This window comes from Hypanus sabinus, chromosome 22 (genome assembly GCF_030144855.1).
Source record: "Hypanus sabinus isolate sHypSab1 chromosome 22, sHypSab1.hap1, whole genome shotgun sequence".
Taxonomy (NCBI): Eukaryota; Metazoa; Chordata; class Chondrichthyes; order Myliobatiformes; family Dasyatidae; genus Hypanus; species Hypanus sabinus.
In genome coordinates this window covers 60292290-60314894 of record NC_082727.1, presented here as the reverse complement: position 1 = coordinate 60314894, position 22605 = coordinate 60292290, and the positions used below count along the sequence as shown (strand labels likewise).

The 22605-nt window shown below is 39.5% G+C and overlaps 1 protein-coding gene across 5 annotated transcripts in view; it reads left to right on the top strand.

Moving 5' to 3' along the window:
- ccdc186 (coiled-coil domain-containing protein 186) overlaps positions 1–22605 on the top strand; it is a 118681-nt gene that overhangs the window by 67955 nt on the left and 28121 nt on the right. For 2 of the 5 annotated variants that reach the window (XM_059947899.1, XM_059947898.1), the window contains exons 9-15: positions 27–113; positions 3966–4108; positions 5922–6177; positions 8138–8327; positions 8616–8711; positions 11134–11172; positions 14980–15190. In XM_059947899.1, the coding sequence (XP_059803882.1) occupies positions 27–113; positions 3966–4108; positions 5922–6177; positions 8138–8327; positions 8616–8711; positions 11134–11172; positions 14980–15190 (1022 nt within the window). The remainder of the gene's footprint in view (positions 1–26; positions 114–3965; positions 4109–5921; positions 6178–8137; positions 8328–8615; positions 8712–11133; positions 11173–14979; positions 15191–22605) is intronic. The other 3 variants (XM_059947901.1, XM_059947902.1, XM_059947903.1) reach the window with 3 other exon arrangements.

Here is a 22605-nt window from a genome sequence, read left to right as displayed (position 1 = left end):
GTATTTTTTCACCAAAAAATCCTCAGATCCACCTTGCTCAAATAAAAGAACTTGATGATCTGAAGAAAACTTTTAAGGAAGGGATGGATGAGTTGCATACTTTGAGAACAAAGGTGAATACTTTTTTTTAACTTTGCAATTGCCATTTGTTAAGTTCATGAAGGATTTCTAAAATAACTCTTAAAACTTTGTTGCCTATTTTAGTCAGCTGTCCTTTTTACAACAAAGTACTTGAATAAAAAATATTATTTTGCTGCACACCTTCTTTCCAGAGTCATAGTCATACTGCTCAGAAACAGGCCCTCTGGACCAGATGGTCCATGTCACTCGCACTCCCATCTAAACTAATCCCATTTGCCCATGTTTGACCCACATCCCTTGAAATGTCTATTAAATGTTGTTAATTAGACCATAAGATATAGAAGTAGAATTAGGCCGTTTGTCTATCATGACTGTTCTGCCATTTCATCATGGCTGATCTAATTTTCCTCTCAGTCTCACTCCTGCCTTCTCTCCGTATCCCTTCATGCCTTGAACAATCAAGAAACTATCAACCTCTACGTTAAATATACATATAGGTTTGGCCTTCACAGTTGCCTCCAAGGCCTCCTTAGATTCACCACTCTCAAGCTAAAGAAATACCTCCTTATCTCTGTTCTAAAAGGACGCCTCCCTATTCTGAGGCTGCATCCTCTGGTCTTAGACTCTCCAACCATAGGAAACATCCTCTCCACTCCACTCTTATCAAGGCCATTCACCATTTGATATATTTCTGTGAGGTCACCCCCTCGTTCTTTTGAATTCTAGTGAATACCTGCCCAGAGCCCTCAAACGCTCTTCATATGACAAGCTATTCAATCCTTGAATCATTTTTGTGAACCTCCTTTGAACCTTTTCTGGTTTCAGCACATCCTTTCTAAGATAGAGGCCCAAACTTGCTCACAAATACTCCAAATGAGGCCTCTCCATTGGTTTATTGTCTCAACATTACATCCTTTCATATTCTAGTGCTCTTGAAATGAATGGTAAAATTGCATTGCCTTCCTCACAACGGAAATAACCTGCAAATTAACCTTTAGAGAATCCTACATAAGGATTCCCAAGTCCCTTTGCACCTCGGCTTTTTGTATTTTCTCTCTGTTTAGAAAATTAGTCAGCCCTTTCATTTCTTTTACCAAAGTGCATAAACATATACAGAAATATTTCAAATGTCATTAGAAACGGGGATGGTGCTGGAGGATTGGCGTGTTGCTCATGTTGTTCCATTGTTTAAAAAGGGTTCTAAGAGTAAACCTAGCAATTATAGGCCTGTAAGTTTGACGTCAGTGGTGGGTACATTAATGGAAAGTTTTCTTAGAGATGGTATATATAATTATCTGGATAGACAGAGTCTGATTAGGAACAGTCAACATGGATTTGTGCATGGAAGGTCATGTTTGACAAATCTTATTGAAATTTTTGAAGAGGTTCCTCAGAAAGTTGACGAGGGTAGAGCAGTGGATGTTGTCTATATGGACTTCAGTAAGGCCTTTGACAAGGTTCCGCACAGAAGGTTAGTTAGGAAGGTTCAATCATTAGGTATTAATATCGAAGTAGTAAAATGGATTCAACAGTGGCTAGGTGGGAGATGCCAGAGAGTAGTGGTGGATAAATGTTTGTCAGGTTGGAGGCCGGTGACTAGTGGTGTGCCTCAGGGATCTGTACTGGGTCCAATGTTGTTTGTCATATACTTTAATGATCTGAATGATGGGGTGGTAAATTGGATTAGTAAGTATGCAGATAATACTAAGGTAGGTGGTTTTGTGTATAATGAAGTAGGTTTTCAAAGTTTGCAGAGAGATTTAGGCCAGTTCGAAGAGTGAGCTGAACGATGGCAGATGGAGTTTAATGCTGATTAGTGTGAGGTGCTACATTTTGGTAGGAATAATCCAAATAGGACATACATCGTAAATGGTAGGGCATTGAAGTATGCAGTAGAACAGAGTGATTTAGGAATAATGGTTCCCTGAAGGTGGAATCTCATGTGGATAGGGTTGTGAAGAAAGCTTTTGGTATGCTGGCCTTTATAAATGAGAGCATTGAGTATAGGAGTTGGGATGTAATGTTGAAATTGTACAAGGCCAAATTTGGAGTATTGTGTACAGTTCTGGTCACCGAATTATAGGAAAGATGTCAACAAAATAGAGAGAGTACAGAGAAGATTTACTAGAATGTTACCTGGGTGTCAGCACCTAAGTTATAGGGAAAGGTTGAACAAGTTAGGTCTTTATTCTTTGGAGCATAGAAGGTTGAGGGGGGACTTGATAGAGGTATTTAAAATTATGAAGGGGATAGATAGAGTTGACGTGGATAGGCTTTTTCCATTGAGAGTAGGGGAGATTCAAACAAGAGGTCATGAGTTGAGAGTTAGGGAGCAAAAGTTTAAGGGTAACATGAGGGGGAATTTCTTTATTCAGAGAGTGGTAACTCTGTGGAACGAGCTTCCAGTAGAAGTGGTAGAGGCAGGTTCAGTATTGTCATTTAAAGTAAAATTGGATAGGTAAATGGACAGAAAAGGAATGGAGGGTTATGGGCTGAGTGCAGGTCGGTGGGACTAGGTGAGAGTATGTATTTGGCACGGACTAGAAGGGCCAAGATGGCCTGTTTCCGTGCTGTAATTGTTACATAGTTATAGACTTCCCAGCGCTGTATTCCATCTGCTATTTCTTTGCACGTTCTTCTAATCTGTCTTAAGTCCTTCAGAAGCCTCTCTATTTCCTCAAAACTACCTGTCCCCCCACTTACTTCAAATCATCTGCAAACTTTGCAAAAAAACCATCAATTCCATCATCCAAATCATTGACATATAACTTAAAAAGAATTGGTCCCAAAGCAGTCCCCTGTGGAACGCCTCTTGTCACCACCAGCCAGCTAGAAAAGGCTCCCTTTATTCCACTCTTCACCTTCTGCCAATCAGCCACTGGTTTAACCATAGTAAAATCTTTCCTGTAACACCATAGGTTCGTAGCTTGTTAAGCAGCCTCATGTGTGGCACCTTGTCAGAGGTCTTCTGAAAATCCAAGTACACAACATCAAAAGCAGCATTGTTTTACAGCGGTCCAATATGCGCACTTACTCCTCTTTTATACCTTATGTATCTGAAGAAACTTTTGGTATTCTCTTTAATATTATTGGCTAATTTACTTTCAAATTCCATCTTTACCTTCTTAATTACTTTTTTTTATTGGTTTTTAAAAGCTTCCCACTAATTTTTGCTCTATTATATGCCCTCTCTTTGGTTTTTATATTGGCTTTGACTTCTGTTGTTAGCCATGGTGTGTCATTTTGCCTTTAGAATGCTGATGTACCTGCTTTAATGTAACTGCTTCAACCACTTCCTTTAAACTCGTTCTATACACTGTCTGGGTGAAAGAGTTGCCTCTCAGATTCCTGTTGCATCTCTCTAATTTCATCTTAAACTGGTGCCCTTGATAATTACCCAACCCTGGGAAAAAGGCTGAATGCATTCACCCTATCTAAACCCCCTCATAATTTTTTACACTTCAATAAGATCACCCCTCTGTTTCTTATATTGACTGGGAAAATAGTCCTAGCCTGCCATCTTCTCCTTATAACTCAGTTCCTTGAGTCCTGGCAACATCCTTGTGAATCCTGTCTGCACTTTTGCCCAGCTTAACAGTGACCAAAACTGAACATGATATTTCAAATGTAGCCTCACCTATGTCTTTTACCTTCTGTTCTATTTCACATCTGTTTATGTACATCAGTAGTAATTCTAAAAGCCAATTACTAAGTTTAAAAGAGGAAATCAAGAAATAAATGCTTCTGAAAATATGTTTTTCTGAATTAACTGCAGAAGCCATAGGGAATCTGCTGTTCATTATTATCATTCAACAAAAATTGGTGTAGTTTTGTGGATTTGCTCTGGTAACGCTGTTATTCTGGCCTTTCCCATCCTCCTGTAGGTGCAATGTCTTGAAGATGAGCGACTGAGGACAGAAGATGAACTGTCAAAGTATAAAGAAATAATCAACCGACAAAAAGCAGAATGCCAATCTTTGCATGAGCGTGTCAAGTTGGTAAACCAGTTGCAGGAACAACTTGAAGGGTAGGGATCAAGCTTTTTCTTTTGTTGCAATAAAATATATACTTTTTCAATAATTCCCTTTTGTATTAACCATTCTTGTACTCATATCTGACAAGAATTTGCATTTCCTTCTCTCTTTGCCTATTTTTGTCCTTTTTTTATTTTTCACGGAAGACAAAATGACTGCTAGCGACTTTTAGGGACTGAGAAGTGTCTTGTCATTAATATGGAGCAGCTATTCTTTTCATGCTGATATTGTCAATGAGATTGTACTGCCATCACTAAGGTGCTGCTTGTTAGAAGGGGACTTAAAATATAGAGCCACTATCATCTTTTAAAAAATTTATAACTTGTTTTTTGTTTAATGTAATATTTTGTAGCAATTAATTTTAGAAAAGTCTAAGATAAAATTAAAAGAGATTTGAGAGATTGCGGATCCTGGAATCTGGTGCAGAAGGTGGTGAACTGCTGGAAGAACTTAAGTTTGTCAAGGAGCATCCGTGGAGACAAAGGATAGTCAATACTTTGGTTTGAGAACCTGGAGAGCATGCACAATTGCAACAGCCATCTTGAGCTTCTGGTTGCACGTGATTTCAGCACCTCTTCCCCTTCCCACACATAGACCTGTCTGCTTCAGCTTCTCCACTGTTATGGTGAGGCCATTTACAAGTTAGAAGAACAGCATCTCACATGGTAGCCTTGGGTAGCCTACATTATTGAATTTTCCAGTTTCAGATAATCCACTTCCTCTGAGTTCCTTTCCCGGTTCTCACCAAAGGGTAATCTCTTTCCCTTCATTCACGTTGTCTACCATAACCCCCACCACCGCCCCTCTGCCAATTTCCCAGGCTTATCACCTTCTCTATCTGGTTCCATCTGCACATCACCACTTACCTATCTACCTGGGTTTCATTTCCCTTGGCTAAACTTTCCTTTCTTCACCCCTCATGGGGTCCATTTTTTTTCTCATTTATGTTTTGTTTTACCTATCACTTTCTATCTCAACACTCCTTCCTTTACTTCTCCTAATTGGCTTGATCTGCCTATCATCCCTACGTTCCCAGTTTTCTTGCACCCGCCAACTCCCCAGCAATCTGGTTCCATCTGTAATCTTGTATCTTTAACATAACCTATTCCCTGTCACTTCTATATACCTGCTATCTTTCCTTTACCTACTCAGACTCAGCATTTTAATAACAGCTTCTTCCCTCCGTCATCAGATTTCTCAACAGTCCATGAACCCATGAACATTACCTCATTTTTGGGCTTTTGCACTATTTATTTATTTTATAAGCTACTGTAATTTTTATGTCTTCCACTATATTGCTACCACAAAGTAACAATTTTCATTGCATATGTTAGTGATGACCTCTGTTCCCTCGCACAGCACAGGTGCGCGGCCACACAGTAACTGAAATGTTCCCATGCATGTAGCCTTTGTTGCTGTGCAGCTGGAATTTTCTTCTATATAATGGTAATGTTAACATTTAATGTGTCACTCAGTTTACAGGCTGGGTAAAAATTTCCAGCTCAGAGCAATAGTTGGTCCGCGCAGCTGTAAAAAATTAGTAGAGGGAACATTGGTGATAACAAACCTGATTCTGATTTTGAGTCCTGATGTAGGTTCTTAACCCAAAACAACCCAATTCCTTTGCCTCCATGGGTGCTTTTCGACCTGCTGAGTTCTATCAGCTGTTTAGCTGTTACTTGTATCATAATTACGTTTGCTTGTTGTGTTCTGAAGTACAGTAGGCAAGATTGTTTACAACTTTAAAGTTATTTTCTACAAGAGCAGACCAGTACAGAATAATAATCTGTTCCGATTACGTTTCAGAAATGAACAAGAGATTCAGTCACTGAAGGAAGAGGTTGACAACCTGAATTCGCTCATTACAGATTTGCAAGAGGATATTGAAGGGAGTCGTAGAAAAGAATCTGAGTTGCTTGTATTCACAGAAAAATTGACAAGCAAAAATGCACAACTTCAGTCTGAAAACAATACACTACAGACACAACTTGACAGACTAAGCATTCGTGAACGGCAACTGAGTGGGCAGCTTGAAGAGCTAGGACAGACCAATGTTGAGCTGGTAAGACTGAAAAACAAATGCCTTCATTTGTTGACGTTCATAGAGATTTTTCCTTGAGCTTTGGTTGCTAGCTACATTTAAGAACGTTTTAGTATTGCTGAGTAATGCTATATTTTTTTTCTGTATCTTTGCTTTTGTATATAAAATATACACAAGGTAACTATATGGTCTTCATTTTTTGATCCATCACAAATTAATGACTTGATGAAAAATTCATTTCTAGCAAATATTTCATATACTTTACTATATGAAATTTCAGAAGATTAAACTCTTCTGACCCAATGAGCTGTATTGCCCAATAACCTACCTATTTAACACTAGCCGAATTACAGGGCAATTTGCAATGATGAATTAACTACTAACCAGTATGTCTACAGGCTGAGAAGAAACCAGAGCACCTGGATGAAATCCATGTGCTCATGGGAAGAATGTGCAAACTTACACAGAACACTGGAATTGAACTCTGATGTCCCAAGCTGTAATAGCATCGCGCTAACCACTATGCTACCATGGTGCCACTATGGAAAATATAATTTCTGTTCTCCACAAGAATAGCAGAAAGAAATACATTTTATAATGAAGTAGATCTTAGCTTATTCAAAGTGATTATGAAGGTAGTTAGTGTGGAAGAATATTCTGAGCTTTTATACAATTGAAATCAATGCACATTGCTGAGGAAGTGCTTGGAAATGTATACTGGGGTGTCCTTGTGGGAATTTGAGCTAGATTTTGTTTTCGTTTCTGGTGCTGGATTTAAAAAATCAGATTATTTCACTTGTGGTAAGCTGTTTATCCTCTGGTGTCTGTTCTGCCATTCTGTTAGACCATGGCAGATTTCCACCTGTCATCCATTTATCTACATAATCCTTTGCTGTCTTTTGTTTATTGAAGGAGCTGTGATTGAATTTCATTGGCTATCTTCTGACCCGATGGGCCAGGCAGCTTGCTCCCATATTGTGTCATTCTGTGAATTAGAGGCAAGAAGTGAAGACCTAGGACAGTTATACTTGAATACAAAGTATTTCCAGAAAACAGTTGGGAGTCTGCTTATAATTTAATTTGCTTAAAGATCTACCTCATGGCACCTAAAATCCCAATGTTTTTTTATATTATTGAAGTGAATGTAAGATAACAGCAAGTTGAAAATTCCCTGGGAGAATTAATGGATAGTTATTCAAGACAAAAATTACTATGACTACTACAATGAAATCCACACATAAAATAAGCCTACTTCTGTTTTTTCACTAATGTGAGATTTTCATTCGTGCTTGATGCATTTGGGTTCAAAAGAAAAATCTTAATTTATAATAGTAACATTTTAAAAGAAAAGCTGATGTTGTGAAACCTGGCCTTATTCACTCGTATACGGTGGTGTGCAAAAGTTTTAGGTACATATATATACCTAGGGTGCCTAAGACATTTTTACAGTACTGCTGTGTTTGTCTACGTAGAGCAGAGAGCAAGTTTGTAAATCTGCCAGGAGCAAAGGATGTTGGGAATGGCAAGGGTGTGGGACTGATGACAAGGAGTGCCAGGGCAGGGGTGGTGCAGGTGCAGACACACACAGCCCTGAGTCGCTAGGCAAAGTCATTTGATTCCAAACATTTGGCTTAATGATCATTACAGAATGGCTCTCTGGTGCTTCCTGCTCTCTCCCCTCTCATTTCCCCTTTTTCCAATTATGATTCCCTTCTCCCTTCCCCTTACCCACTCTCAGATCACAATAAAGACCCATATCCGAATCAGAGATGTCATCGCTCATATGTCATGAAATTTGTTTTGTTTTGTGGCAGCAATACAGTGCAATAAATATAATTACAACAGTACTGTGCAAATGTCTTAGGCTCCTTAGCTATATATGTGCCTAAGACTTTTGCACAGTACTGTAATATTAACGAATTGTACAAAGTAACTGTTGGTAGTTTAATATCAATCATTATGTGCATTGGTTTGTACGTAGGTGGACAGATTGCAGAAAGAACAGCAACTACGGCAAGAAGATGTGAAAACTCTGCAAAATGAGGTGATCGGTGAACAAAAGGAAGTGAGTAGGCTGAATTTACAAGTGGAGGAGCTGAAAGATGAGCTTGCCACACAGAAACGAAAGAAAGCAACAAATATTAAAGACCTCACGAAACAGCTTCAGCAAGGTGCGTAGGAATTATTCTGATTGACAATATAAAGTGTACTTCTACAAATTAGTGGCTGCAAAACATACATTGATTTGTATAATTACAACTTGACATTTGCCAAACAGATTTCGGAGATAATTTAATGCCATTGTTATTTTTTTACTGATTTCAGCTAAGGTGAAAAAAGTGTATTGTTTAAATATAAATAAATAATTCGGAGCAATTATCAACTTACCATAATATTAGTGTAATTTTAGACCAAGCCAAGAAACATAATTTTTAGCGACCTGTGTGAATGTTTTCTAGTACGCCGACGATTGGAACAAGTGGAAAATGGAAACTGTGACAGCAAAGAGGCGAGCAGCATGGGAAGTCGTTCAAGTTCATCAGGTAAACAAAAAAGTAAATACCACATTACTTTAATTTAAAGAACAATATAGAGTTAATTACACAAGTAGTAAAGTAGTAAATGTTTCTACATCCACCTGTAATGTTGGGTTCTGAAAATAAAAACACATCAAAATTGCATATGGTTGCCATCATTACATTAGCCTGAGGTCTGTTGATAAGTTAATGAACTCACTGAATAGGAACTCAACAAAATGACTGGATACTATAGAACTCAATGAAATGATTGGATAGAACCCATTTTGTATTTCATTAGGCTGAAGAACAGCTTGAACTGTTTGGATACTGAATTTAAGCTTCTGAGGAACAAAATTAGCTACTTCAGAGGAAGAATGACCACTGTATTGCGGATTTTTCATGCAGAAATATATCTTTAGGTGGAAGAGAACAAAGGTGAATAAGTGGCTATTAGTAAGCTGTTATTTTCTTTCAGCTGCTCTGGCTATTCTGATCTTCCTTTTCTCCCTCTATTACCAGTTGTTTATACGCTTTTCATGTTTTACAAAATTACTTTCTGTTCTTGGCTTCCTTCAGCTTCTGTAATTTGGTTTTTGAATACCAAATATAGTTGTGTTTAATAGAATTTTTCTGTGAAACATTTAGCCTTGTATTTTTCTAACCAGGTTCTCTCCCTTGCTGATGCTGAGCAGGCACAGATTGTTGTTCATTTTGGCTGCCACTTGTGCTGTCTTTCCACTTTCATATGTGGTCTTTAGGTTCCATGTTCCAATGGCGGTGGTCCTGGGTGATGGAAGGGTAATCAGCCTTGTGGCTTCTGCTTTCACCACACAACTTTGTATGTCTCTGAGGTGAAGATTCTTACTCTCTTGGAGATGAGGTCTTTAGAGTTTCTGTTGCTGCTTTTGTAGCTCTGGGTTTATATGGGGTAGGGTTGCTAGCTCCATGCCCAACCCTCCTCTCGTCGCAACTGGGCTTGGGACCGTACATGGCAGCGTTCCCATCTTTGTTCTGATTTCTGTTTAGAGTGGGTGGGATACCATCTAAATCAAGTCCAAACTCCATCCCTTTGCATGTCTTCAAGCTAAGCATTTGTAGCATAGACCTGTAGCAGGTTCTTAGCTGAAACAAAGGAAGGATTGTCCAGACAGATGCTCTGTTTATAAAAGAAAAGACAAAGCCAATCCACAAGCCATTGCATTATCAATGTATTCTAATTCATCAACATTAATGTAGGGAGCACAGTACCATCACCCTATATTTGTGTGTCAATAACTTGTCCACTTAGTAGGAGGTCTGCCAGACAAATACTGTAGTCAAAGACTGTTTCATAATACAAACAAAAACAGCTGGAAACACTTAGCAACTCAGACTGCATTCATGGAGAGAGAACGGAATTAACATTTCCGGTCCAAAATCCTTTGTCAGTTTGGTTCTCTGTGATGGCTTTATCTGTTGATTTCCTGAAAGCCTTTCTATCATTTACAAATTGATGCAATATGTGATGCAAATTGATTTACTTGTTTATTTATTGTTTTATTTTATTTTTTTCTCTCTGTCTCTGCTAGATTATGTATTGCATTGAACTGCTGCTGCTAAGTTAACAAATTTCATGCTAACATTTATCACGTCGGTGATAATAAACCTGATTCTGATTCTGATGTTCTCCATTTGCTTGTCTGACAATTTCAACAACTTCTAGGAAACACTTAAGCATTCCCTTCCACTGCTATAAGTACATTTTGGCAGATAACTGTACCATATCCAATTCAGCAATTCCTCAAAATTTCTTTTAAATCTACCAAACTTTGACTTCTGATACCTGAAAAAAAACAAGTGTATCATGTAACACCATTTTATTGAAGTACTCTATTTCAAATTTGTTTGACTAACTTAAATGTACATTGCCTTATAACCAAATGATTTAAAATAGTGAAATTCCAATCATTTGGTACCCACAGCACTTTGGTGGTTTTAGACGAGTAAAATTTCCCCTACTGTAATGTAGCAGTCAAACCAAAACAAAACAAAATAATTGCTGCTGTTAGTGACCCTATGGATTTGGTATACTTGCATGTCACACCCTCACTCCAATTATTATTGCTCCAAAAGTCAAGGATATGTATTTGATCCTTTACTACCAATTAACAAACATGCAGTCTTAAAGCGATGAAACTTAAGCATACCCAACAGTAAGCTAAGCTTAAATTAGCGTTACTGAGTGGTCGGCAAAAGATATAACTTCCGACGGTTGCGGGCTACTACAAACTGCAATGAACAAAGCCTGAAAAAGAAACTTATTCTCTTCACTTTTACCACACCCCCCCCCCATTCTGTGACTAGTTACCATAATATGTGCACAACACAGAATTAATGAAGAATGAGAACAGATGCATGGTTCCTACACATAGGATACTACTGCTTTTAATATCACACTTTTGAATTCATTTTTTTTTAGATGTCACAAAGAAGTATAATAAATTGTCGCATGAAACTGGTGAGTTTATAAAGAACATAGGAAACAGAGTCCGGTGAGTTGAAAGGGAGCACGGGATATGGAATACTGAACCATTATCTGAACAGTTGAATAGCAGATTATTGAAGTTTTACTCCTCTGGCAGTATATGCCAAAAACATCACTGTGGGAGTCTCCTCGTTATGTATTTATAGAAATTCAGAATGACTCACCACCGTCTTCGTGAGAATTGGAGATAAGCATTGAGAAGCAGCCTTGCCTGTAATACACATACCCCATGAATAAAAATAAGCAAGTTAAAGTAATCAGTATGAACAGATGCTCCACACTGCTAGAATGAAAACACAGTTGATAACAAATGAAGTGTAGTACAGATATGCTAATGAACCTGACACCAATTAGATCTTAAATGCCAGGAAAATTGGTGTAAATATTGAGCAGGTTTCAATATGAGCAGTTAGAATATTGAATTCAGAGTAGTCACTTTATATTAAGGTTTAGCTTCAGCTTAAGAATTGGGATTTTCTCAAAATGTGGTGCACTGATACTTTCTTATTTTCCTTAACCCCATCTCTTTCTCAGTCTTTGACTTGCTTACAGTAAATTATATAATATTTAATACCTAGTTTGTATTTAATAGTTTAATTTCTGTATTATGACTTATTGAAGGCTCTTCAACTTGGATGAGGGACCTTTTTCTTTTGACTATTTACAATGTCCCACAGAGGACTTGGCTAGGCGCAAACACTGAATTATAACAAGCTTGCGCTTGAAAACAGTTGAGTTGTTGGTGAGTGGACAGCAAGTCTTATTTTTTTGTCAATGGACTGTGAAATCAGTTCTAGCTTTTAGTTTTGACCTGGATCAGGGGACCCAACCTTTTATATGCCATGGACCTCTACCATTAACTGAGGGATCCATGGACCTCTGGTTGGGAACCCCTGACCTAGATAGTGGGGCATAATCTGGGAGAAATTATTGAATTTGTCCAAGTGCATTGTGCCAACCACACATGAGAGTAAGTCAGTTTTTAAGCATAGTATTCTGCACCCAGGTGTGGTTTACCTCCCATGAAGATTAAAGTACTAAATTCCCAATTATTGTCATGGTATTAATGTTCACCTCAGGGTTTCTCGGTTTCTACAAATTGAGATGGAAGTTTTGTTGTTGCTCCCAGAATGCTTCTGTACTTTCGTAGTGACTGTTCCAGCTGACAGAGCAGATCAGCTGACCACTTTACTGTAAGTGAGTGCAGAAAGAGGATGGGAGATGCTCACTTAAAATAATTTCATACTTAAAACAGAAACACTCAGCCTAGAAGCTAGTTTCTTTAATATGATGATGAAAGTCAAAAATTGTAGATGCTGAACTATTCAGGAAGTTGGGTAATATCTGTAGAAAGGGAAATAGTTGTAGAACTACAGATAACTGGCTTTCTCAGGTTGTATCAGTACTTGCCACTTCTTTTCCAAGTCGTAGATATACTTAAGGTGGAAGTTAATCATTTCCTGATTGGTCAGGGCATCAAAGGATATGGCAGGTGTATGGGGTTGAGTGGGATCCGGGATCAGCCATGATGAACTAGCAGTGCATTAGTAATGAGTGATCTAATGGTCACTCATTACTGATACTACTTTTTCTCCATCAGCCCTACCTAATTGGCTGCCATTTCCTACAGCCCTGCACTTTGCAACTTTTATGTTTCTTTGTTTATTATGCAGACTCTCTACTTGTATTTCATACATTTTGTTCATTTCCTTTCTCTTTAACTGGCCTCATTAATCCATTGGCCGGGTAAGTTCTACAACTTGTCCCCATGGCAAACCTGGCCTGATCCTTTCAGAGATATTCCCTTTCCATTGTTCCCCTCTGCAACTTAAAGCTAACTTGCATTCTCTTTCCCCCAGTTCTGACAAAGGTTCTTTGAGTAGAATCTTTTACTTTATTTCTCTTTCCACCGTACCTAACTGACCTGCTGAGCATTTCCAGCATTCTCTGATTTTATTTATTTTCATTGTTAATTATGCCAATGATATGCTTATACAGATTTAAAATAACTCAATAATCCACTCTTAATGTGAAAAATTAATTCTATACAAAGCTTGGCCCAGTCCCAGCTCAGATACCCATAACTGTTGGTTGAAGTTGTACTATATAAGATATTGGTGTCTAATTTGGAGTCTGTTGTGCAGTTTTGGTCACTACCTACAGGAAAGATATCAATAAGATTGAAAAAGTGCAGAGAAAATTTACAAGAATATTGCCAGGACTTGGAGAACACACTGGAGGCTGTGGTAGAACATAGGAACCTATGGAAAATCCTGGCAATTCTGGACAATGTTTCTCACTCTGAATGCCACCTTGGCTAAACAGAAGAACGCTTTTAGTAATAGACTAAGGCAACTGCACTGCTCCAAAGAGTGTTATATGAGGTCATTCTTGCCTTCTGCCATTAAGCTCTATAATGAGTCAACCTATAGCCGGAGAGGTGATGATTCCCCTCCTATTAGACTGTTTGAGGTAACTTTATTTTTTATTCTCTCTTATTTCTCTTCTAGTATTTGTATATCTGTGCACTTTTATGCTACTGTGACACTAATTTCCTTTGGGATCAGTGAATGATCTATCTATCTCAGGTAGAGGTACACAGACAGGTGTACAGACTGCTTTCAGATAGGTGTTCCAAGATTTAAACCTAGCATTGAAGCAGGTGTCTGACTTGTTCTTGGTGATAGAGGTCATGGTTTGGAAAATGCTTTTGGAACAGTATAGGCGAGTGAGTGTAATATTTTTGTTGAAGGTATCCTTTGCAGACACTGTGCCAGTGGGGGGGGGGGGGGGTTGTGGTGGAATAAACATTTGGGGCGTTTGTAGGATGAACGTTTTACTGTCTACTCTGATATTGAGCTGTCGATGATTGGTAGAGCTGAGCAATGCATATTTCCAATTTATGCCTTTTGGATAGTGAAATTGATTTGGAGCTTCAGGAGTTGAGTCACTTGTAGCTGACTCTGGGGCTCAGTCTATTCTTGTAGAGCTGATATTTATGTATGGCTTGTTCAGCTATATTTCTGGTTACTAAAGACCCACAGATTAATCCTGGCTGAGGATTCTTGTGATGATAATTACTAGGGACTGATTGGGAAATGATTAGCCAGGTTGAATGTGTGCTACATTCTGCGAATAGGGGTGCCATGGTAGGGTAGTGGTTAGAGTGACGCTGTTAGAGGTCTGGGCATCAGAGTCCAGACTTCAGTCCTGGCATCCTCTGTAAAGTGTTTCCACGTGGAATGCATGAGTTTTCTCTGGGTACTCTGGTTTCCTCCCACAGTCCAAAGGCATGTGTGCCATTGTAAAATTGTCTTGTGATTAGGTTAAGGTTAAATTAATTTTGTCGGGTTTCACTTCCCGAAGGGCTGAAAGGGTCTATTCCACTGTATCTCTAAATAGATCCATCCTTCCATCTACCCACCTACCCAGTTTAACTCATTGCCATGTAGATGCCACTATTGTAACTGTACTGGAATAGATTGACTCAAGGTACAGCTAGTTGTATAGTGCAACTCTTAGTATGTCAGCTGGAATGTCTGGTTCACTAAGGCGTTGGTGTCTCAAGCCCTCTCAGTTGTTTCTCAATGACTACATATAATGAATCAAATTGGTTGAAGACTGACCTGTGAAATAGAAATTCCGTGAAGATCATATTGATGAAATCTTCAAATAATTTCACCTCTGGTATTACTTCAAGATGCAACCATTTTGTTTAAAGGTGTCCTTGTGAATCAGTTCCTTTTGTACTCCACAAATTTTCTTTATGTTCCACTCCAGGTTCTCTAGATGCTCGATACAGTAAAGAGGAGAGGTCTCCGGAGAATAGTGGCTGTTCTGTGCAGGCAGATAACTTTCCAGAGGTGGACAAGGCTATACTAATAGAACGAATTGTGCGACTGCAGAAAGCTCATGCACGTAAAAATGAAAAGATTGAGTTCATGGAGGATCATATCAAACAATTGGTGGATGAAATACGAAAGAAAACGAGGTAAATTCGTAATGGAATCAAAGAAGTCTTTGTTTTTCATCAAATTTACTTAACAGACTTAAGGTTAAAGGGAGTTTTCACTTCTTGGGACCTATCCCATTAGGCTATTTTAAACAAGAGATTGTGAAAAGTAGTTATGTCTTGGGAGACCTCCGTTCTATTCACTTCCTTGGAAATCAGTAGATACCTTGACTATCATGTTTCAATTAAAATTCTGATTTTTCTTGTCTTTTGTTTTTTTTTTCAAATTATTTTGTTTTTGAAATATTATTAGTTTCTGTTTCACCAAATTCAGTTGCATTGAAATTGAGGGTAGGAACAATTTAACAATTAACAGTTCCACACTAAGGAATTTCCAAGAGATGTACAAACAATGATTAAATAAGAGGCTAACTGTATCAAAAGCTGTGGACAAGTCAAGGAGGTATAATGAACTAAGGTTACAATTACAGAGAAGGTTAACATTTCATGTTGATTTATTTATTCATTGGGATACAGCACAGAACAGGCCCTTCGAACCGCACCAGCCAGCAACATCTGATTTAACCCTAGGCTAATGATGGGACAATTTACAATGACTAATTAGCTGACTAACCAGTATGTCTCTGGACTGTGGGAGGAAACCGGGGGACCCAGAGAAAGCCCACATGCACATGGGGAGGACATACAGACACCTTACAGATGACGTCGGAATTGAACTTCTAACGCCTTGAACTGTAATAGTGTTGCACTAACCACTACGTCACCATGGTATCCCCAGTTTGATGACTTCAGTTTCTCTATTTCTAGCAATTTTTCTTTCATTTCCGTTTTCCTGCACATGCTATATTTTGCTTTGATTTTACAATTACAGTTGTAAAGGAACTTACTTGTAACCATTCATTCAAATAATATTAGAGAAAGAATTATGCCTTGGGACAGATTTGGAATTAGAAACACTTTTTTTGCATGAACAAAGGCATTAACAGGGAGGGGTTAGACTAAAATATCTTATTCCTTCAGTGTATATTTTCAAGGAAGGTTAACAACATTCTTTGCTATAATTCATAGTTTGAAACAGAGTTGATAGGTAACTTGATATTTGCACATTATGACTATATATTTTGTTTCCTTTGAAGCAATTAAACTTGAATGGGGGCTGTAGATAATGAACATCCTTCACGTTTTTAGAAATCTGATGCTTTTTAACTTTTCTTGGGCTTCCAGCAGGTAAGGTAGGAATAATAACTGATGTTTCAATGACAAACTCCACTGTATTCATCTCAAAGGTTCAATTTAATATCATAGAAATGTATATATGTCCTGAAATGCTTTTTCTTCTCAAAACATTCATGAAAACAGAGAAGTGCCCCAAAGAATGAACGATAGTTAAATGTGAGAACCCCAAGTACACCCCCCGTTACCCCCCTTGCGCGTAAGCAGTGGCGAACAATTCCCCCCTCCCCCCACCGGCAAAACAAAAAGCGCACTCGCTACTGAGCACAAGCATGAACTAAGTGATAGCAAAGACACAGACCTTGCACAAAAACAGAGAAGTGCCCCAAAGAATGAACGACAGTTAACCATGAGAACCCCAAAGTACCCCCCCCCCCCCACGCGTAAGCGGTGATAGGCAACAATCACCCCTCCCCCCACCGGCAAAACAAAACGCGCACCGACTACCAAGCACAAGTGTGAGCTAAGTCATAGCCAAGACACAGACCTTGCAGTTACCCCAAAGACTATTGCAATTCATCTGGCATTCGGCAATCCACAGGTTCTCTCTCTCCCTGGCAAGGGAGAGGGAGCTGTCCCCATTTTCACAGTGAGCGGGAGACATAACAACCTGCTGGTTTACAGTATTAAGTATTTCCCCGCTTTTTTTTTTAACAAGCTCTGTGCCTGATGATCGCAAAGATCTCAGGTCTTTGGGCCCACGGCGAAAGATTTTCCGGCCTCCCTGCTGACACACGAGTCTCCTGCCATGACACTGACCCTCGATCCGCCCGTCTCCAGAGCTCCAAGATCTTAGGCTTCTAAACATGAGGCCGACTCTCAGGCCAAACTCTTGGCGTGCCAAACATTGGCCAGTCCTGAAAGCCCGAGAATGGGTCCCATTCCTGCAAAGAACTGAAGTCAGCGTGTAACTCCAGGTCACAGTCTTCAAAAGAACCCTGAAAGGGAAAAATAAAGATATTAAAGATGGAAATTGAGCTGTTTCTGAAGATGCAAGCAAAGGAGTCACCATTTAGCGCCATCTTAACTCCGTCTCTGTCTTCGTCTGAGATGATTCCTGGGAATGCCTACTCTAGTGGTATTTATACCCTCGTAGTCTGTCCCTCATCCAAACTGGTTTCCGCTCTCCTACCTTTTTAACAAATGAATTCTAGTTTTTACTTAGAGCAAGACCTTCGTTTTTTGTTAAAATTCTTTTCCTCTAGTTTTATTTTAGTGGCTTCCTTTACCAGGCAGTCCCAAAAGCCATGAGTGTGACACAGTAGTTTTGTACCATTGAAGTCAATCCTATGGCGATTGCAAATGCAGTGTTCTGCTACCGCTGATTTCTCTGGGTGACCCAAACAAATATACCTCCTGTGCTCATTGATGCACTTAGACTTTACGGGCTCCCTAAGATACACGAGGAGGATTCCTCCCTGAGGCCTGTCTTCAGTGGGATAAATTTTCTGACTTACTACCTTACTTAGCATTCAATGGCTTTCTGTCTTGCTTTGTTGGGGGCTGTGAACATCACATCACAAACTCAACTGACTTGTTTAAAACGATAACCAACATCCAACTGAACCCAAAGGATATAATGGCCAGTTCTGATGTAGTGTCCCTGTTCACGAGAGTTCGCATTAAGGACGGATTGGTCCTCCTGCAGTCAAGGTTTGATAAAGGTACCACTGACCTCTTTGAACTTACCCTTACATCAGCATACTTCCTCTGTAAGGGGAACCACTGTGAGTGGTCATGGGATCGTAGTTGTCGCCAGCTATTGCTAATTTCTACGTGGAGGACTTTGAGGGGACTCTGAGTTCATCGCCCTTGCACCTCCAATGCTACTTCAGATATGTCGATGACACCTTTGTAGTGTGGCCTCATGGACTCCAGGCACTCCAACAGTTCCACAACCATCTGAATACTACATGCAAACATTCAACTTACAATGGAGGTGGAGAAGAATAGTTGCCTTCTGTTCCTGGACATTCTAATACAATGGAAATCAGACAGTAGCCTCGGACATGGCGTCTTTTGGAAACCCACTCACACGGACATATACCTCGACAATAACAGCACCAACGTAGAACAGTTCTTTCTACTTTGATTAACCACATATAGAGGAGCAGATAGGGAGAACAGATTCTGGAAAGGGATAATAATAACAGGGTTGTTGTGGTGGGAGATTTTAATTTCCCACATAATGATTGGCATCTCCCTAGAGTGAGGGGTTTAGATGGGGTAGCGTTTGTTAGATGTGTTCAGGAAGGTTTCTTGACACAATATGTAGATAAACCTACAAGAGGAGAGGCTGTACTTGATCTGGTATTGGGAAATGAACCTGGTCAGGTGTCAGGTCTCTCAGAGGGAGAGCATTTTGGAGATAGTGATCACAATTCTATCTCCTTTACCATCGCATTGGAGAGGGATAGGAACAGACAAGTTAGGGAAACGTTTAATTGGAGCAAAGGGAAATACGAGGCTATCAGGCAGAAACTTGGAAGCATAAATTGGAAACAGATGTTCTCAAGGAAAAGTACAGAAGAAATGTGGCGAACGTTCAGGGGATATTTGCGTGGGGCTCTGAGTAGGTACATTCCAATGAGACATGGAAAGGATGATAGGGTACGAGATCTGTGGTGTAAAAAGGCTGTTGTAAATCTAGTCAAGAAAAAAAGAAGAGCTTATGAAAGGTTCAAAAACTAGGTTATGATATGAATATAGAAGATTATAAGGTTAGCAGGAAGGAGCTCAAGAATGAAATTAGGAGAGCCAGAAGGGGCCATGAGAAGGCCTTGGTGGACAGGATGAAGGAAAACCCCAAGGCATTCTACAAGTGTGTGAAGAGGAAGAAGATAAGACGTGAGATAATAGGACCAATCAAGTGTGACAATGGAAAAATGTGTATGAAACTGGAAGAAATAGTGGAGGTACATAATGAATACTTTGCTTCAGTATTCACTACGGAAAAGGATCTTGGCGATTTTAGGGATCACTTGCAGTAGACTGAAGAGCTTGAGAATGTAGGTATTAAGAAAGGGGATGTGCAGGAGCTTTTGGAAAGCATCAAGGTGGATAAGTTACCGGGACCAGATATGATGTACCCCAGGCTACTGTGGGAAGCGAGGGAGGAGATTGCTGAGCCTCTGGCAATATTCTTTGCATCATTAATGAGGACAGCAGAGGTTCTGGAGGATTGGAGGGTTGCGGATGTTGTTCCCTTATTCAAGAAAAGGAGTAGGGATAGCCTAGGAAATTATAGGCCAGTGTGTCTTACTTTAATGGTTGGTAAGTTGATGGAGAAGATCTTGCGAGGCAGGATTCATGAACATTTGGAGAAGCATAATATGATTAGGAATAGTCAGCATGGCTTTGTCAAAGGCAGGTCATGCCTTATGAGCCTGATTGAATTTTTTGAGGATGTGACTAAGCACATTGATGAAGGTAGAGCCATGAAAGTAGTGTATATGGATTTTAGCAAGGCATTTGATGAGGTATCCCATGCAAAACTTATTGAGAAAGTAAGCAGGCATGGGATCCAAGGGGACATTGCTTTGTGGATCCAGAACTGGCTTGCCTACAGAAGGCAAAGAGTGGTTGTAGACGGGTCATATTCTGCGTGGAGGCTGGTGACCAGTGGTGTGCCTCAGGGATCTGTTCTGGGACCCCTACTGTTTGTGATTTGTATTAATGACCTTGATGAGGAAGTGGAGGGATGGGTTAGTAAATTTGCTGATGACACAAAGGTTGGGGGGTGTTGTAGATAGTGTGGAGGGCTGTCAGAGATTACAACAGGACATCAATAGGATGCAAAACTAAGCTGAGAAGTGGCAGATGGAGTTTAACCCAGGTAAGTGTGAGATGGTTCATTTTGGTGGGTCAAATATGATGGCAGAATATAGTATTAATGGTAAGACTCTTGGCAGTGTGGAGGATCAGAGGGATCTTGGGGTCTGAGTCTATAGGATACTCAAAGTTGCTGAGCAGGTTAACTCTGTGGTTAAGAAGGCATACGGTGCTTTGGCCTTGATCAATCATGGGAATGAGTTTAAGAGCCGAGAGGTAATGTTGCATCTATATAGGACCCTGGACCCTACCCCACTTGGAGTACTGTGCTCAGTTCTGGTCACCTCACTGTAGGAAGGTCGTAAAAACCATAGAAAGGGTGCAGAGGAGATTTACAAGGATGTTGCCTGGATTGGGGAGCATGCCTTATGAGAATAGGTTGAATGAACTCGGCCTTTTCTCCTTGGAGCGATGGAGGATGAGAAGTGACCTGATAGAGGTGTACAAGATAATGAGAGGCATTGATCATATGGATAGTCAGAGGCTTTTCCCCAGGGCTGAAATGGCTAACATGAGGGGGCATATTTTTAAGGTGCTTGGAAGTAGGTACAGAGGAGATGTCAGGGGTAAGTTTTTTACGCAGAGTGGTGAGTACGTGGAATGGGCTGTCGGTGGCGGTGGAAACAATAGGGTCTTCTAAGAGACTCCTGGATGGCTACATGGAGTTTAAAAAATAGAGGGTAAAGCCTAGGTAGTTCTAAGGTAGGGACATGTTCGGCACAGCTTTGTGGGCCGAAGGGCCTGTATTGTGCTGTATGTTTTCTATATCTCTATGTTTCTACAAACCTATAAGGAAGCTCAATTCACAGCTTATGTAGGTCAAAGATGACCTAGGACTCAGGTCAGCTGAAGTTTACAGGATTCCCTGTGAATCTGGAGCAGCGTATATTGGCCAAACAAGACGCTTAGTGGAAACCTGCATCAAGAAGCACAGGGAGTGTATCTGTTTGGGTTACCTGAGGAAATCATCAGCAGAACATTGCATTCACAGTGGCCATTGTATAGACTTTGATGGCTGTGCCAATGGCTTTTGGGACAGTCTGGTAAAGGAAGCTATTGAAGTAAAATTAGAGGAAAATAATTTTAACAAAGATTGAAGGTCTCGCTCTAAGTAAGAACTAGAATTCAACTAACCAATCAGGAGAGATGGGCTATCGGGGTATTAATACCACTGGAGGAGACATGCCTGGGCATCATCCCTGATGAAGATGGCGGAAGTTAGTCATTGAAACATCGGTTATTATTGATACATATACCTGGCTGGAAGCCCAAGAAATATATTCCTTATATATGCTGGGAAAACATTAGATCCTTTTTCTGATGCTTTTCTTTCCTAGCAATTTTTTAATCACATTTTTAAAGTAGAAATTGAACAAATCGTGACATTTTATTCATGTATTTTAGCCTTAAATTAGCATTTTTAGTTCTGTTTTCATTTTTTTCCCCAATGTTAAATTGTTTACAATCCTTTAGGTTGAAATAAGAGTGATAAGGGGGCACAACTTAAACTTATGTAATTTTAATGTCTGCAGTAAACTCATCAAAAATGATTCCTCTGCTTAATTTCATAGGTAACTGTCATTTGGTATAAGGCAGATTGAAAGAAATTTGTTCAGAGCACCATTTAGATTTCAATAACATGCATTAAGCCACTATTCTAATGGAGCTTATTGCTAGATTGCATTATAAATGAAACATCTGAAACAAAAAGATAATTTGAAGTTTGCGGTTGCTTTCATGTTTCAATAGATAATCCAAATAGTCCAAATGAAAATGTGTCCAGGGTGCTTTACATTGTCAGAGTTTGAATCATCAAAGAATTATAATTTTCTTTAATGTTTAATGACCAACATGTATTTTAAAATAATCTAAATTTAAACAGGAGTAGGCCATTCAGTCCCTAGGGTATGGCCTGTCTTTTGTCAAGTCACACTTGACCTAACTGCCTGTCTTTTCTGTTTCTCGTGATGCACTTACCTAATAAATCTATCATTTATGATGTTGAAAATGTTACATGACATATCATCCAATGTTTACTGAGTGGGGAGCTTCACTTTTCTAGTGTCTTTTGTGTGACGCAGTGCATCCTAAATCATTAGTACCTGTGAATCTTTCATGCTCAAATGATTGATCCTTTTATTGGCAACAAACACAAAATGCTGCAGGAACTCAACACCTATGGAAAACAGTGTAGTCGATGTTTCGGGCTGAGACCTGTTGCTTGAATTTCCAGCATCTGCAGGTTTTCTTTGGTTTGTAATCCTTTTACTGAATTCTTCATTTCATAAAGAATTATTTCTGTTTGTCTAGCTATTGAGTCTGCTTACCATGTCTAACATATCAACTATGTCAGCTCTCAACCCCTTCAC